The 14,892-nt window shown below is 40.1% G+C and overlaps 1 protein-coding gene across 2 annotated transcripts in view; it reads left to right on the forward strand.

Annotated features, from left to right (window-relative positions):
* LOC128703223 (piRNA biogenesis protein EXD1) overlaps positions 1–14,892 on the forward strand; it is an 89,789-nt gene that overhangs the window by 26,901 nt on the left and 47,996 nt on the right. For both annotated transcript variants that reach the window (XM_070103333.1, XM_070103334.1), the window contains 2 exons: positions 5,358–5,474; positions 8,261–8,506. In XM_070103333.1, the coding sequence (XP_069959434.1) occupies positions 5,358–5,474; positions 8,261–8,506 (363 nt within the window). The remainder of the gene's footprint in view (positions 1–5,357; positions 5,475–8,260; positions 8,507–14,892) is intronic.

Raw genomic sequence — 14,892 nt, forward strand, 5'->3', positions numbered from 1 at the left:
AGTTTCAGCCCAAGCTAGAATGAAACATTATGACAAGCGTGCTGTCTCTTGCTCTTTTAAAGCAGGAGATAAGGTGATGGCTCGGAAATTAGTACCAGGGCATGCTCTACAAGCCAGGTATGATGGTCCCCTGGAAGTAGTGAAAAGGCTTAGCGATGTAAACTATTTGGTACGTACACCTGGGAAAAAGAAATCTAATCATGTGTACCATGTTAACCAACTTAAGACATACTACGCTAGTCCTCTACCTACTACATCTATTCTTCCTAGGACAGAGGAAGAAGACGTCAGTTTACCTGACATCTCAAGAGGTATAGAGGTGCGTTTAGAAAATTCAGTGACCCTACAATCACTAGACGATTTTCTTAGTAACCTTGGGATTGATAAAGCTGGTGATATTAAAAACATGATTTTGCATTTCCCTGAATTGTTCAGTGATGTTCCTAAACGTTGTACTCTGGGTGTACATGACGCTGATGTACAGGGAGCATCACCCATTAAGCAATCACCATATAGGATGAGTCCAACAAAGCATAAAGCATTGAGAGAAGAGGTTGATTTTCTGTTACCTCACGGACTTATTGAGAGCAGTAAAAGTCCATGGGCATCTCCATGTATTTTAGTGCCTAAACCTGACGGTAGTTTCAGGATGTGCACTGATTACAGAAAAGTGAACTCTGTCACCTTGCCTGATGGTTATCCTCTACCTCGCATTGACGACCTTATTGACCGTGTGTCAGGAGCGCAGTTTGTCAGCCATTTAGATCTCTTACGAGGCTATTATCAAGTCCCGCTTACTGAACGTGCTCAAGAAATATCTGCTTTTACTGTTCAAGATGGATTGTTTAACTACCTCGTCACCCCCTTCGGCCTATGTAACGCGGCTTCTTCATTCCAACGTATAATGAACGAGTTGACCCACAACTTAGAGGGAGTAGAAGCCTACCTTGACGACTTAGTGGTGTACAGTGACAAGTGGGAACAGCACTTGATGCATCTCAGAGCATTGTTTGAGAGACTGGCGCACTACAACTTCACTGTTAACTTAGCTAAATGTAGTTTTGGTCAAGCCAAGATTACCTATCTAGGCTTTTATATCAGCCAAGGTGAGGTTGCTCCTGTTGAGGCTAAGGTTCGTGCAATTTCTGAATTTCCAGTGCCACAGGATAGGAAGGGAGTACAGAGATTCCTGGGTATGGCAGGATATTATCGCAGGTTCTGTCCAAACTTTTCTCAGATTGCAGCTCCTCTGACTGAGCTTACTAGTAGCAAAGTTCAGTTCATCTGGACTAGAGATTGTTCAGACTCGTTCAAAAGGTTGAAGTGCTTGCTTTCCTCTGCTCCTGTGTTGAAGAGTCCTAATTTCAATCTTCCCTTCTTTTTGCATATAAATGCGAGTGGTTATGCAGTGGGCACTGTGCTGCTCCAACAGTCAACATCCACTGACATTCTCCATCCTATATGTTACTATTCATCTAAGCTTAAATGACACCAGAAAAATTATGCCACTATTGAGAAAGAGGCTCTAGCTCTTGTGGTGTCCTTGGAACGTTTTGACGTGTATTTGGGCACTTCCCCATTTAAAATTAACGTTTTTTTCAGACCACAATCCTCTCACCTACATAAACACTGTGAAGAGTAAAAATGCTAGGATCATGAGGTGGGCCCTCAGAATCCAACCTTATTCTATTAGTATAAAACACATAAGTGGTCATTGTAATGTAATTGCTGACACTCTGTCACGTCCTTAATAATTATCAGTTACATTAAATTAACGTAATTTTATGCCCAAATACCTTTTGTTACTTGATATGTCAAATTCAGTAAAGTAACGTAATCTCTCCAGCCCATGTTAATTATATATACTCATGTCTAATTATTATATTTATATATTCACAGTAGTGATATGTGTGTGAGGAAACAGTTGGAGACAGAAGCTGAGTGTTGAGTGGGTAGTGTTGTGTGGGCGATGTTACTGCGTGGCAGAACACACTGCTGCCGCAGACCCCCCCCCCCTCACTACACACTTTAAGTTGTTTCATACTCAGATGTCCATACTGCATAGCATTCCACAACCACTACCTAAGAGTGGAATGCCATCTCCTGTCTATCGCACTAGACTCTTGTTCATATGCAGTCTCCACTACTATGATCGAGCCTCAACGTGTCATGCTTGTCTACGCTATCCTGTCTCTACACTAATGTACATAACCACGAGTATGCAGAGATACGATACTGTGTACTGCCCTAGTACTAGGGGCATAACTTAGTGATATAGACACTGTGAAATTATAGAAATGCTTGGCACAAGAGTGACTCTAGATCTCAATATTAAAGTAATATTGTGAGATGAGTAATCAGTAATAATGTGAAAGACATTAACGCAACTCCTAGTGCGACCGTTTGTCGTGTTGGGGGGGGGGGGTTGCATCCCCTGAATGGGTCACAATGTATATGATGTATATTATGTATATAATGTATATTACCTTTTCATGTAATTTTATATTGCTTATATTTGCGATAATAGCTAAATCGTGAATATATTGCTTTATATTATTATTTGTCTTAGTTACCTTTGTTAGGTAGGATGTAACATATTATGTGCTCATAGTTCAAGTCTTGATTGTCTAACTACTGTAATTATCGCTCTTTGCTCGTTACTCTGCCAGCTTCTGTTGCTAGGCAGCAACTTCACGTGATCGAGGGGAGGGTGATCTCACCTCGCCTGAAGTATTCAGTCTGGTCTAGACTCTCTTGGTGATTGGACGTATTCCTGACAAGTGCCTAACTCTCCCTTATTGGCCCTTGTTGGAAGATCGTCTCTGTAGCTTTATTGTTGGTTCTGTGGGACTCTGTTCACAGAACATTGTATAGACTTAGTGATTTTTGACGTTGTACTGAGGTTGTGTGTCGCCTAGATACCCTGAGCAACTCAGGTCCTGAGCTGTAGCTTCTGACCTAATTTGTACTGGTATCTGTGTATTGTCACAGTCGGGGATTTTCTTATGCTGAACTTAGATTCAGTAGTATGGGAGTTTTGTGACTTTTGTGGAGGATCTGCTGATGGTCCCTACTTAGTGTCGTTATATTATCTCCTTGATCCTGATTGTGTCGCAGTTGCTTGTTATATTGCTATTGGGCTTAGCATTCTTTTTATTGTTCAAGCAGACTGTTCTGATTGCCAGTCGGTCAAGAACTTATTTTATGAGAGGACTTTGTCAGTCACTTGTTTAAGTCTAGTCGAGTCGTGAGACATAGCGAACTGCTTAGAGCACTTACACACATACACACAAACTTATTTGTATATTGTATTATTAAATATTAATGTACCAGATGGTACTTTAGACTTATAAATGTGATATGTGCTTTCAGCACACTAATACTGTACACGAGAGAAGTGATTATTCTTATTTTGTTGATATTGATTTAATTTAATTTGATATACGCCTAGACAACTTAATTATTAATAAATTTATTAAATTTTAATTTCTCTAGTTAGTAGCCTACCAGTTGTAATCCTGAAGCACTAATAATTCTTATTGAATTCTAATGGATAATTGGACCAGGATACTGACTAATTGTTACGAAAACCCAGTAACAGGCTGGATGCTAGAAGGGCAGTCCTTTCTAGTATTCGCTGGAGATCTCTAAGCTTTTTAGAATCGCATTTTTTGTAACAGGAGGAGATTCTCCTTCCAAACAATAGTGTACACCTTCCTCCTATCCCCTCCTCCCATCTTCCATCCACCCAGAAGTCTTCAGTAAAGGTAAGTGTAATGTTATTATTTTTTATATTCGTGTACTTGATTTCTCATTGATTTCAGTATATAAATCTTTATTTAATTTGAAAAAAAAAAATTATTTTAATATTTTTGGGTGTCTGGAACGGATTAATTTTATTTCCATTATTTCTTATGGGGGAAAATGGTTTAGTTTCATGAATTTCGACTTTCGGCAGGCTCTCTGGAACGGATTAATCACGAAACTCGGGGTCTACTGTATTTATATCTACATACACGATACAACTTGTACAGACCTATGTGACATCAGTGACATACTATATAGAAAGCACCTGGTTATGCAGAGTATTTTGGGAATTTAAGTTAGTTTTGTTCCCAGGATGTGAACTAGGCCAGTCAACTAACACCCAAGTACCCACTTACTGTTAGGTGAACAGGGACAGCAGTTTCTTAACCCTTGAACTGTCCAAACAAATTTACGTCCACATGCGTAGTGCTCCAAAAGTAGATCTACGTTTTTTTTACATATTTTCAAATATAACAAAAATAAAGTAGATCAAAGTTTCTTTTACACGTTTTCAAATGTAAAAAACATAAAAGATCTACTTTTTTTACATATTTTCAAATGTTGAAAAAATGTAATCTACGTTTGGACAGTTTAAGGGTTAAGAAAACACGCCCCAATGTTTTCCCCTGTACCGGGAGTTGAACCATGGACCTTAGAGGCGTTCGATAAATAATAGAGGCAGCTTATTAAATTTAGGCTTGTTTATAGTAGAGGTTATCTTGCATAGCCTAAAACCAGACTCTTATATGAGTGCCATGGAATGTCTCAAGTGTTGCCATGTCACATCGAGGAATTATCAGTGTGTGAGCTACATGCGCTACCAAATTGGCTCGTACACATCCTAAAACCCAATTACAAGCTTCAGTTCAGTAAGCTACACCAGCATTGAAAGATTTTAGATGAATGAAAAGCATTCTCTAGTTCTCGGAGACCAATATCCCATAATAAACTAGCACTTTAAATGTCTTGATTTTCTTTTGTTGTATTTATTTCAAATTCTCTACCAAGAAAATTATTTTTAATTTAACTGGAATTTGCACATATCCTATGAGGACAAGGATGCCTGAGGGTATAGAAGTCATATTCGTGCAGTCATCTGGAGATGACATCTGAAGGTTAAAGATAAAGATTTTATTTCTTTGCAAGGTTGCAATTTGTATTTACAATTTTGATTTGTTAAGTACAAAAAAAAAAAAAAACACCATCATGCCAGGGTATTTCAGGCAGACTTATCCTAGTACATAATAACTACTTAAGTCTAGAGAAGATGAGAGTTGTTAACTTTTTGACAAATCTTTATTTTATCTTAATATTAATGTGAAGTAGCCACATTAGTATTAAGTGAAGGGCTCTTGGTTCAAGGACTTGGACCTCTCTTTCCCCTGGATCAAACCAGATTACCTCCCATTTTCCAGGCACTGTACAACTTCCTAGCAGTTCAGTGCTTCCCTATAAATATAATAAGAATGATAATCTTTCTCATACCCAATCTTTATAGGTTTAGCTCTTTCCCAGAGTCAGTCTGGTATGATGATAATTGTTTTCTGCAGGTGTGTAACCCCAAGACAGGCAAGAAACATCCTGGCCTTAAGACTATCTTCTTTCACAACGTCTTAAACATCTCGGTGATTGGTGAAAACAAGGAAGCTCGGCAACGACTGCTGAAGGTCTGGTCATGTACTGTGTGTGTGTGTGTGTGTATATGTATGTAGGTGGAGGTATGTGTGTGTGTACTCACCTAGTTGTACTTGCCTAGTGGAGGTTGCAGGGGTCGAGTCCAAGCTCCTGGCCCCGCCTCTTCACTGGTTGCTACTAGGTCACTCTCCTTGAACCGTGAGCTTTATCATACCTCTGCTTAAAGCTATGTATGGATCCTGCCTCCACTACATAGCTTCCAAAACTATTCCACTTCCTGACTACTCTGTGGCTGAAGAAATACTTCCTAACATCCCTGTGAGTCATCTGTGTCTTCAACTTCCAACTGTGTCCCCTTGTTGCTGTGTCCCATCTCTGGAACATCCTGTCTTTGTCCACCTTGTCAATTCCTCTCAGTATTTTGTATGTTGTTATCATGTCCCCTCTATCTCTCCTGTCCTCCAGTGTCGTCAGGTTGGTTTCCCTTAACCTCTCCTCGTAGGACATACCTCTTAGCTCTGGGACTAGTCTTGTTGCAAACTTTTGCATTTTCTCTAGTTTCTTTACATGCTTGGCTAGGTGTGGGTTCCAAACTGGTGCTGCATACTCCAATATGGGCCTAACGTACGCGGTGTACAGGGTCCTGAACGATTCCTTATTAAGATGTCAGAATGCTGTTCTGAGGTTTGCTAGGTGCCCATATGCTGCAGCAGTTATTTGGTTGATGTGCACTTCAGGAGATGTGCCTGGTGTTATACTCACCCCAAGATCTTTTTCCTTGAGCGAGGGTTGTAGTCTCTGGCCCCCCTAGACTGTACTCCGTCTGCGGTCTTCTTTGCCCTTCCCCAATCTTCATGACTTTGCACTTGGTGGTTCAGCAATTGGCTCCTGGAGTTCACTCCAGGAGCCAATTGCTGGACCAGGTCTGCAGCCTGTCCAGATCCCTTTGTAGTTCTGCCTGGTCTTCGTCTGAATGAATTCTTCTCATCAACTTCACATCATCTGCAAACAGGGACACTTCGGAGTCTATTCCTTCAGTCATGTCGTTCACAAATACCAGAAATAGCACTGGTCCTAGGACTGACCCCTGTGGGACCCCGCTGGTCACAGATGCCCACTCTGACACCTCGCCACGTACCATGACTCGCTGCTGTCTTCCTGACAAGTATTCCCTGATCCATTGTAGTGCCTTCCCTGTTATCCCTGCTTGGTCCTCCAGTTTTCGCACTAATCTCTTGTGTGGAACTGTATCAAACGCTTTCTTGCAGTCCAAGAAAATGCAGTCCACCCACCCCTCTTTCTGTCTTACTGCTGTCACCATGCCATAGAACTCCAGTAGGTTTGTGACACAGGATTTCCCGTCCCTGAAACCATGTTGGCTGCTGTTGATGAGATCATTCCTTTCTAGGTGTTCCACCACTCTTCTGATAATCTTCTCCATGACTTTGCATACTATACATGTCAGTGACACTGGTCTGTAGTTAGTGCTTCATGTCTCTCCTTTTTTAAAGATTGAGACTACATTTGCTGTCTTCCATGCCTCAGGCAATTTCCCTGTTTCGATAGATGTATTGAATATTGTTGTTAGGGGTACACATAGCGCCTCTGCTCCCTCTCTCAGGACCCATGGAGAGATGTTATCCGGCCCCATTGCTTTTGAGGTATCTATCTCACTCAGAAGCCTCTTCACTTCTTCCTCAGTTGTGTGTACGGTGTCCAGCACTTAGTGGTGTGCCCCACCTCTCCGTCTTTCTGGAGCCCCTTCTGTCTCCTCTGTGAACACTTCTTTGAATCTCTTGTTGAGTTCCTCACATACTGTCATTTCTTGTTGTCTCTCCTCCTTCCTTCCTTAGCCTGATTACCTGGTCCTTGACAGATGTTTTCCTCCTGATGCGGCTGTGTAACAGCTTCGGGTCAGATTTGTCTTTCGCTGCTATGTCGTTTTCATATTGTCGTTGGGCCTCCCTTCTTATCTGTGCATATTCATATCTGGCTCTACGACTGCTTTCCTTATTCTCCTGGGTCCTTTGCTTTCTATATTTCTTCCATTCACTAGCACACTTGGATTTTTACCTCCCTGCACCTTTGGGTGAACTATGGGCTCATCCTGGCTTTTTCATTATTCCTGTTACCCTTGGGTACAAACCTCTCCTCAGCCTCCTTGCACATTGTTGCTACATATTCCATTATCTCATTAACTGGCTTCCCTGCCAGTTTTTTTTTTTTGTGTGTGTGCGCGCTTGTGTGTGTGTGTTTTGTGTGTTTTTGTTTGGGGTGGGGTTAGGTAGGTTTGTGTCATTTTGCTTTTGTCTTATTTTTCTAGTCATGATACCTCGATGGATTGAGCACATTACCTTGAATATAATGAGATGGCTGACTTGTTAAAAAAAAAAAAAAAAAAAAGTTTGTGATTAGACCCATTCAGAGTGATTCCTTGATGCTGGTAAGGAATTTGAATTAACTTTCCTTTCCTTGGATCAGACCTGATTTCCCTTCATTCTCTAGGTGCTGTATAATCTCAGGCTTAAAGCTGAAAGTAATTTTAGTAACTTGAATGATTGATAGTAAATATGCTCTTTTTTTTCTTTGGGTCATCCATCCTTAGTGAGAGATGGCCAGTTTAATATCTTTATTATGCACCCCCATACCTATCATATGGGTGTAATCAAATGATTACAGAGGCACATAATGGGTCCAGGGACTGGACTGCAAAGTTTTGATAACTGAACAAGTTACATTGGTAACGGAGACAGCCAATATATTTAAAAAAAAAAATTGGAGCCCATAGTACATAATAAGATTTTTCATTTCTCTGCAGGATGTGTATCATGAAGATCAGAGAGGCAAACAACTTCTGATGAAGAAGATTGTGCACCCACACATAACTAAATTACATAATGAAACCACTGAAATAGATGAAGATATACTTCTTGGCAGAGTGGAACAGAAGTCCCTGACTAACAATATTTCTACAGAGAAAGATGTACCTCCACCGCCACCTAAGATACCACGACCTGCAAAATGGATCATCATTGATACCATTGGTGATGCGTTTAAGAAAGCGGTAAATATTGCCTTTTTCTCTGAAAATTTTAGGGAACTGTAACCAAATAATCCAAGTTAGCATCTTATATAGTGAGATTCACAAATTTAAATGCTGCACTATCCCTTGTAGTCATGATTGTTTTTCTATATTTTACATGTCTGCAGCATTGTATGACCCTAATCACCTAGTGGGTTTAGTGTTTGGTTTTGATTATAATATTTTTTACATGGTGATACATACTGTATTGTACATACAGTATCAGGCATATCTTGCATATCAGTAGCATGTGACTATTGTGGAACTTGAGTATGGTAATGTTTATGAAGGTATTCAGGAAAACTCTGAAGGAGGGGTGAGGATGTTATACTTATGCACTTAGGTAAGACAGCCAGTGAATGTTTCCTTCTTTGGGTTACTCTACCTTGGTGGGAAATTGCCTCTTTTAAAAAGAAAGCTGGGGCAATACACATGTAGTAAGTGTTCAAAGGGTCAATGTGCATTTGGCACATCTGTCCACAGAACACTTGCATCATCATCCAAATTCCTGAGATTCCAACAAAGCTACTAATTGCAACATGCTGTCCTGTATCTGGTGTTCAGTGTAGGTGAAACTGGCTCTTTATTTTCAGTACTGAAAGATATATTAATCATATGGGGGAAAGGTAGGACATACTCTCCTTGAAACAAATTTTTTTGGTATGTGAAGGCAGCCAGCATTCTGTTTTGCTTGACATAATTTGAAATGGTGTTTACACACCCCAGTGATCATTACTCCCCAAAATTGCATTGCATTTCTCCATAAAACTGTTGTACAGTGTGCCGACTTTTTTTTCATGGATTTTTGTGTATGGATGGCTATTTAGCAAGTAGTAAGCAACTTTTTGCACTAAAATATAGAATGCATTTAAGTACTGGACCATAAAAGTAGGACCAGATATATTTCGGCTAAAATCTATATGTTTGATATATTGCTGAACATTTCACCCTAATTTTTCATTCCCAATACATGTACTTTCTTTTCTCTTCCCCCTCTTAAATGGGGTTGGGATGATGATGGTGAAGGCTTTTGATCTAAGGGACTGCAGCTACCCTTCCTTTCTTTGAATTATACCTAATTCCCACCTATTTCCCAGGTATTGTATGACCCTTATGAGATTAGTGCTTCCCATAAATACGATGATAATAGTTTCTCTTATCTTACTCTTTTTTTCTACATTCACCTTCAACTTCCTTCTTCAGTAAATATTTTCAAGCTCTTTCACCAACTTCTGTAGTTGGTAAAGATTTTTTTTGAAACGTATTGGTCATTTGCCATCAAGTTAGGGTTGCCCATACAAAAAAATGTATTTACCCTCATTCAGTCATTGTCTTGTTTAAATTTTGTAGAAAACTGAAAGTTGATGAATGAGGTACTTGTGCAACATGTTGCATAAATATCTCATTCATCAATCATTGTCTTGCTAGAAGCAAGCTGACATGAGAGTTCAGATGGCCCATTCAATCTGCACCATCTTCAACCCTCCTTTAACCCTTAAACTGTGCAAATGTAGATCTATGTTTACTCGCACAGCGTTTCAAATATTTTTTTTTTTTTTTTTTTTTTTTTAAGAGGGCAATTTTCTGTGTTTTAAGACCAAAAAAAAAATTTAGGACCAGTACTTACAAGATATAAAACCGCAATGTTGGCGCTGGATGCTCACCTGACAGCAACATGGAGTCCTGCCTCTTGCAAAAGTGTTGCCGATGTACCTTTTTTTTTTTTTTTTTTTTTTTTTTGTTTTTTTTTAATTTATATCATTTTTATATTCTGATAATTACAATTTGCAATAGTCCTTGTGATTTCATAGCCAATCTTTGTTCTGACACTGATATTAGGTACTGTAATAGTACTCAAATAGTCACAATCACACCGACAAGTGAATATTTTCACCTGGCTTGGTCGTTTACTATTACGTATCTAGAAATATATACAAAGTATTTATAGGTTTCAGCAATGTTTTAGAGTTGCTGGAGTATATGTAGCACTTCCTGAAGCATGGTGTTTATGACGAGTCACTAAACTGCTGACAGGGTAAGCAGTGGAGTGACGCTTGATGATAAAACACTGCTGCAAGGAACCCTGGCTTTACTTGTTTTCACTGTTAAACACAAACATGTATGTCTCTGTCTGTCTACCTGTCTAGCTCTGCTTATCTTTTTGTCTATCTGTCTGCCTGTGTGTGTATACTCGCCTAATTGTACAGTAGGGCTCCACTTATATGGCAGGTTAGGTTCCGGGCTACTGCCAGAAAGCAGACATTGCTGGAAAGCAAGCGCATATAAATGCATATAATTGCCAGGTAACAAGTTTACACGTACATATATTTTGTTGGCAATAGAACTAGGCATTAAAAACAATAAAAAGTAAGATACACACAGTATATCCATTACTTACCTTCAAAATATTTAGTCTTAATGCAGGGTGAGAGGGGAGTTTAATTTGTAGGAAGTCAGGTCTGGGAGGTATGGTAGCCAACCAGGGCAGCCCTCCCCACCCCACCTACACATAATATACTACATTTAATTAAAGCTCCCCAGAGCGATAAAATACATATACAGTGGACCCTCAACCAGCGATATTAATCCGTTCCTGAGAGCTCATCGTTAGTCAAAATTATCGTTAGTCAAGTTAATTTTCCCCATAAGAAATAATGGAAATCAAATTAATCCGTGCAAGACACCCAAAAGTATTGAAAAAATTTTTTTTTACCACATGAAATATTAATTTTAATACACACAAACTGAAGATTACATGCACAGTTACATGACACTTACCTTTACTGAAGATCTGGTGATGATTGATGGGATGGGAGGAGGGGAGAGCGTTGATCTTCTTAGTGTTTAGAAGGGGAATCCCCTTCCATTAGCACTTGAGGCAGCAAGTCTTTTTCTGGGGTTACTTCCCTTGTTCTTTTAATGCCACTAGGACCAGCTTCAGAGTCACTGGACTTCTGTCGCACAACATCTCTGTCCATAGATACCTGTACCTCTCGTTCCTTTATGACTTTCCTAAAGTGGTTCACAACATTGTCAGTGTACAGGTTGCCAACACGGCTTGCAGTAGCTGTGTCAGGGTGATTTTCATCAAGAAAGGTTTGCACTTCAAGCCACTTTGCACACATTTCCTTTATCTTAGAAGTAGGCAACTTCTTCAATTTCTCTCTCCCCTCCTCCGAAGCAGTTTCCTCAGGTCTGCCCTCTTGCTGTTCAAGATGATCTAGCAGCTCATCAGTGGTTAGTTCTTCACTGTCCTCCACCACCAACTCTTCCACATCCTCCCCACTAACCTCCAACCCCAAGGACTTCCCCAATGCCACAGTGGATTCCTCAACTGGCATAGGATTCTCAGGGTTAGCCTCAAACCCTTCGAAATCCCTTTTGTCTACACATTCTGGCAACAGTTTTTTCCAAGCAGAGTTCAATGTCCTCTTAGTCACTTCCTCCCAAGCCTTACCTATAATGTTTACACAATTGAGGATGGTAAAATGATCTTTACAAAACTCTCTTAGAGTCAGTTGAGTTTTTGAGGTCACTACAAAGCACCTTTCAAACATAGCTTTTGTGTACAGTTTCTTGAAGTTGGAAATAACCTGCTGGTCCATGGGCTGCAGGAGAGGAGTGGTATTAAGAGGCAAAAACTTCACCTTAATGAAGCTCATGTCCCTAGAAAGTCGCTCTGCCAAGTCTGTAGGATGACCAGGGGCATTGTCTAACACCAGGAGGCACTTAAGGTCTAATTTCTTTTCAATTAGGTAATTTTTCACATTGGGGGCAAATGCATGGTGTAACCAGTCATAGAAAAAGTCCCTAGTGGCCCATGCCTTACTGTTTGCCCTCCACAGCACACACAAATTAGCCTTGAGGACATTGTTTTTCCTGAACACTCTGGGAGTTTCAGAGTGATACACCAATAAAGGCTTCACTTTGCAATCACCAATAGCATTGGCACACATCAACAGAGTAAGCCTGTCTTTCATAGGCTTATGTCCTGGGAGTGCCTTTTCCTCCTGAGTAATGTACGTCCTGCTTGGCATTTTCTTCCAAAACAGGCCTGTTTCGTCACAATTAAACACTTGTTCAGGTTTCAGTCCTTCACTGTCTATGTACTCCTTGAAGTCCTGCACGTATTTTTCAGCCGATTTGTGGTCCGAACTGGCAGCCTCACCATGCCTTATCACACTACGAATGCCACTACGCTTCTTAAATCTCTCAAACCAACCTTTGCTGGCCTTAAATTCACTCACATCACTAGTTGCTGGCATTTTTGTAATTAAATCGTCATGCAACTTCCTAGCCTTTTCACATATGATCGCTTGAGAGATGCTGTCTCCTGCTATCTGTTTCTCGTTTATCCACACCAATAAAAGTCTCTCAACATCATCTATCACTTGCGATCTCAGTTTCGAAAACATAGTTGCACCTTTGGCAAGAACAGCTTCCTCGATTGCCGTTTTCTTGCCCACAATAGTAGCGATGGTTGATTAGGGTTTATTATACAACCTGACCAGCTCAGAGACATGCACTCCACTTTCATACTTAGCAATGATCTCTTTCTTCATCTCCATAGTAATTCTCACCCTTTTTGCTGTAGGGTTGGCACTAGAAGCTTTCTTGGGGCCCATGGTGACTTATTTTGCAGGTGCAATCACTACAAAGGCTGTTATAATATGAAATGTTCCAGTTGTATGTTTGGAAGCGACTGCGGTGGCTGGGTGGCTTGTAAACACTGGCACCCAAGGGACAAGTGAGGCGCGCTCAGGCGAAAGTGGACGCGTATGGTACAGAACGAATAGTGCTGGTCGGGTTTTTAAGCACTAGTCGAGGCAAAATTTTTGCGTTAAAAATGTATCGCTAGTCAGATTTATCGTTAATCGATGCCATCGCTGGTTGAGGGTCCACTGTACAGTACATTCATTAATGACCTTAAAATATTTTGTAGCATTAATGTAGGGTGAGAGGTGAGTTTTATTTGTAGGAAGTCAAATTTGGGAAGTATGGGTAGTTTGCAGGGGCAGCCCTCCCCACACCACCCACATGTAATGTAAACAAACCAGGCGAACACATCTGGTTTTCGTCACTTTACATTGTGTACAAGTTGTCTCCTCGTTGATACAGTAGAATAAATAGAGAAACACTCCCATTCTCATGAAACACCATTTTTAGAAGAAATAACACCCTGGGTGAAGGCCTACTTAGGTACAAGTACACATAAGTATAATTGTCAGTTATAATAATAATGTAGGTATGCAGTCCGTGGGTTACATACTTACACCTACTTACACCTACCTACATACCTACACGATATTTAATGTGACCCAGAGCCATAGTGTTACCATCGACATGCCATGTTCACTGAGTTTAATAGTTTTTAACGACTGCCTTTAGATGCCATCATAAACAAAGGGAGAAGTAATGAATAATTCATGCCGAGAATTGTAAACAAAAGTGTTATGTATCAAGGGGAGTGATGTAATGTTTTCCCTCTGCCTGGCTACCACACCTCCATAGCATATAAACATAAAATGTTTATATGCTATGTAACTTGTTTCTTATATAATTTTGAAAATATAATGGATAAATGAAAATGTCTATATTGACGTAAAATAAGACATTTAATGTGCCCAAGAATGATTATTATTAGTATTACGTAACGTTTTCCCGCTGCCCATCTACCACACCTCCATAGTACGTATATAAACATAAAATGTTTATATGCTATGTAACGTGTTTCTTACATAATTTTGAAAATATCATAGATTGATTAATGAAAATGTCTATATTGACGTAAAATTAGACATTTAATGTGCCCAACAGTGATTATTATTACATAATAGAGAGATGTGCTCATGGAGAATGTAAACAAACCGGGTGGCGCGCTCAGTATTTGAAAGACCGCTTGCTGTATAGAAAGTTTTGGTCATAATTTGAGATCGCCATATTAGCAGAACGCCGTAAGGCAAAACGCCAAAATGCAGGGCCCTACTGTACTCGCCTAATTGTGGTTGCAGGGGTCAAGATTCGGCTCCTGGCCCTGCCTCTTCTGTTTTTCTGTCTGCACGTCTGTCTCAGAGAGCGACTTGTAAACCAACAGGTATTACACATGATGCAGAAGTGACAATGCGTATTACTTGCCAGTCATGCTTATTATGTCTTATGTCTACAAGCACTGTATAACACTTTGCCTGGAATTTTTGGGTTATCCTAGGTAATTTACACTATTTATAATTGGTGTTTGCCACACTATTTGCTCTAGCTGGCACTCAGTTGAACTGGTGCTCCCACAAGGTACTAAGTGGTCCCAGATTTTTTTAATACTGCACACACAGTGTGTTAAGACCCATTCTATATGGGACAATCATGCCAAA

The sequence above is a fragment of the Cherax quadricarinatus genome, chromosome 85 (assembly GCF_038502225.1).
Source record: "Cherax quadricarinatus isolate ZL_2023a chromosome 85, ASM3850222v1, whole genome shotgun sequence".
NCBI lineage: Eukaryota > Metazoa > Arthropoda > Malacostraca > Decapoda > Parastacidae > Cherax > Cherax quadricarinatus.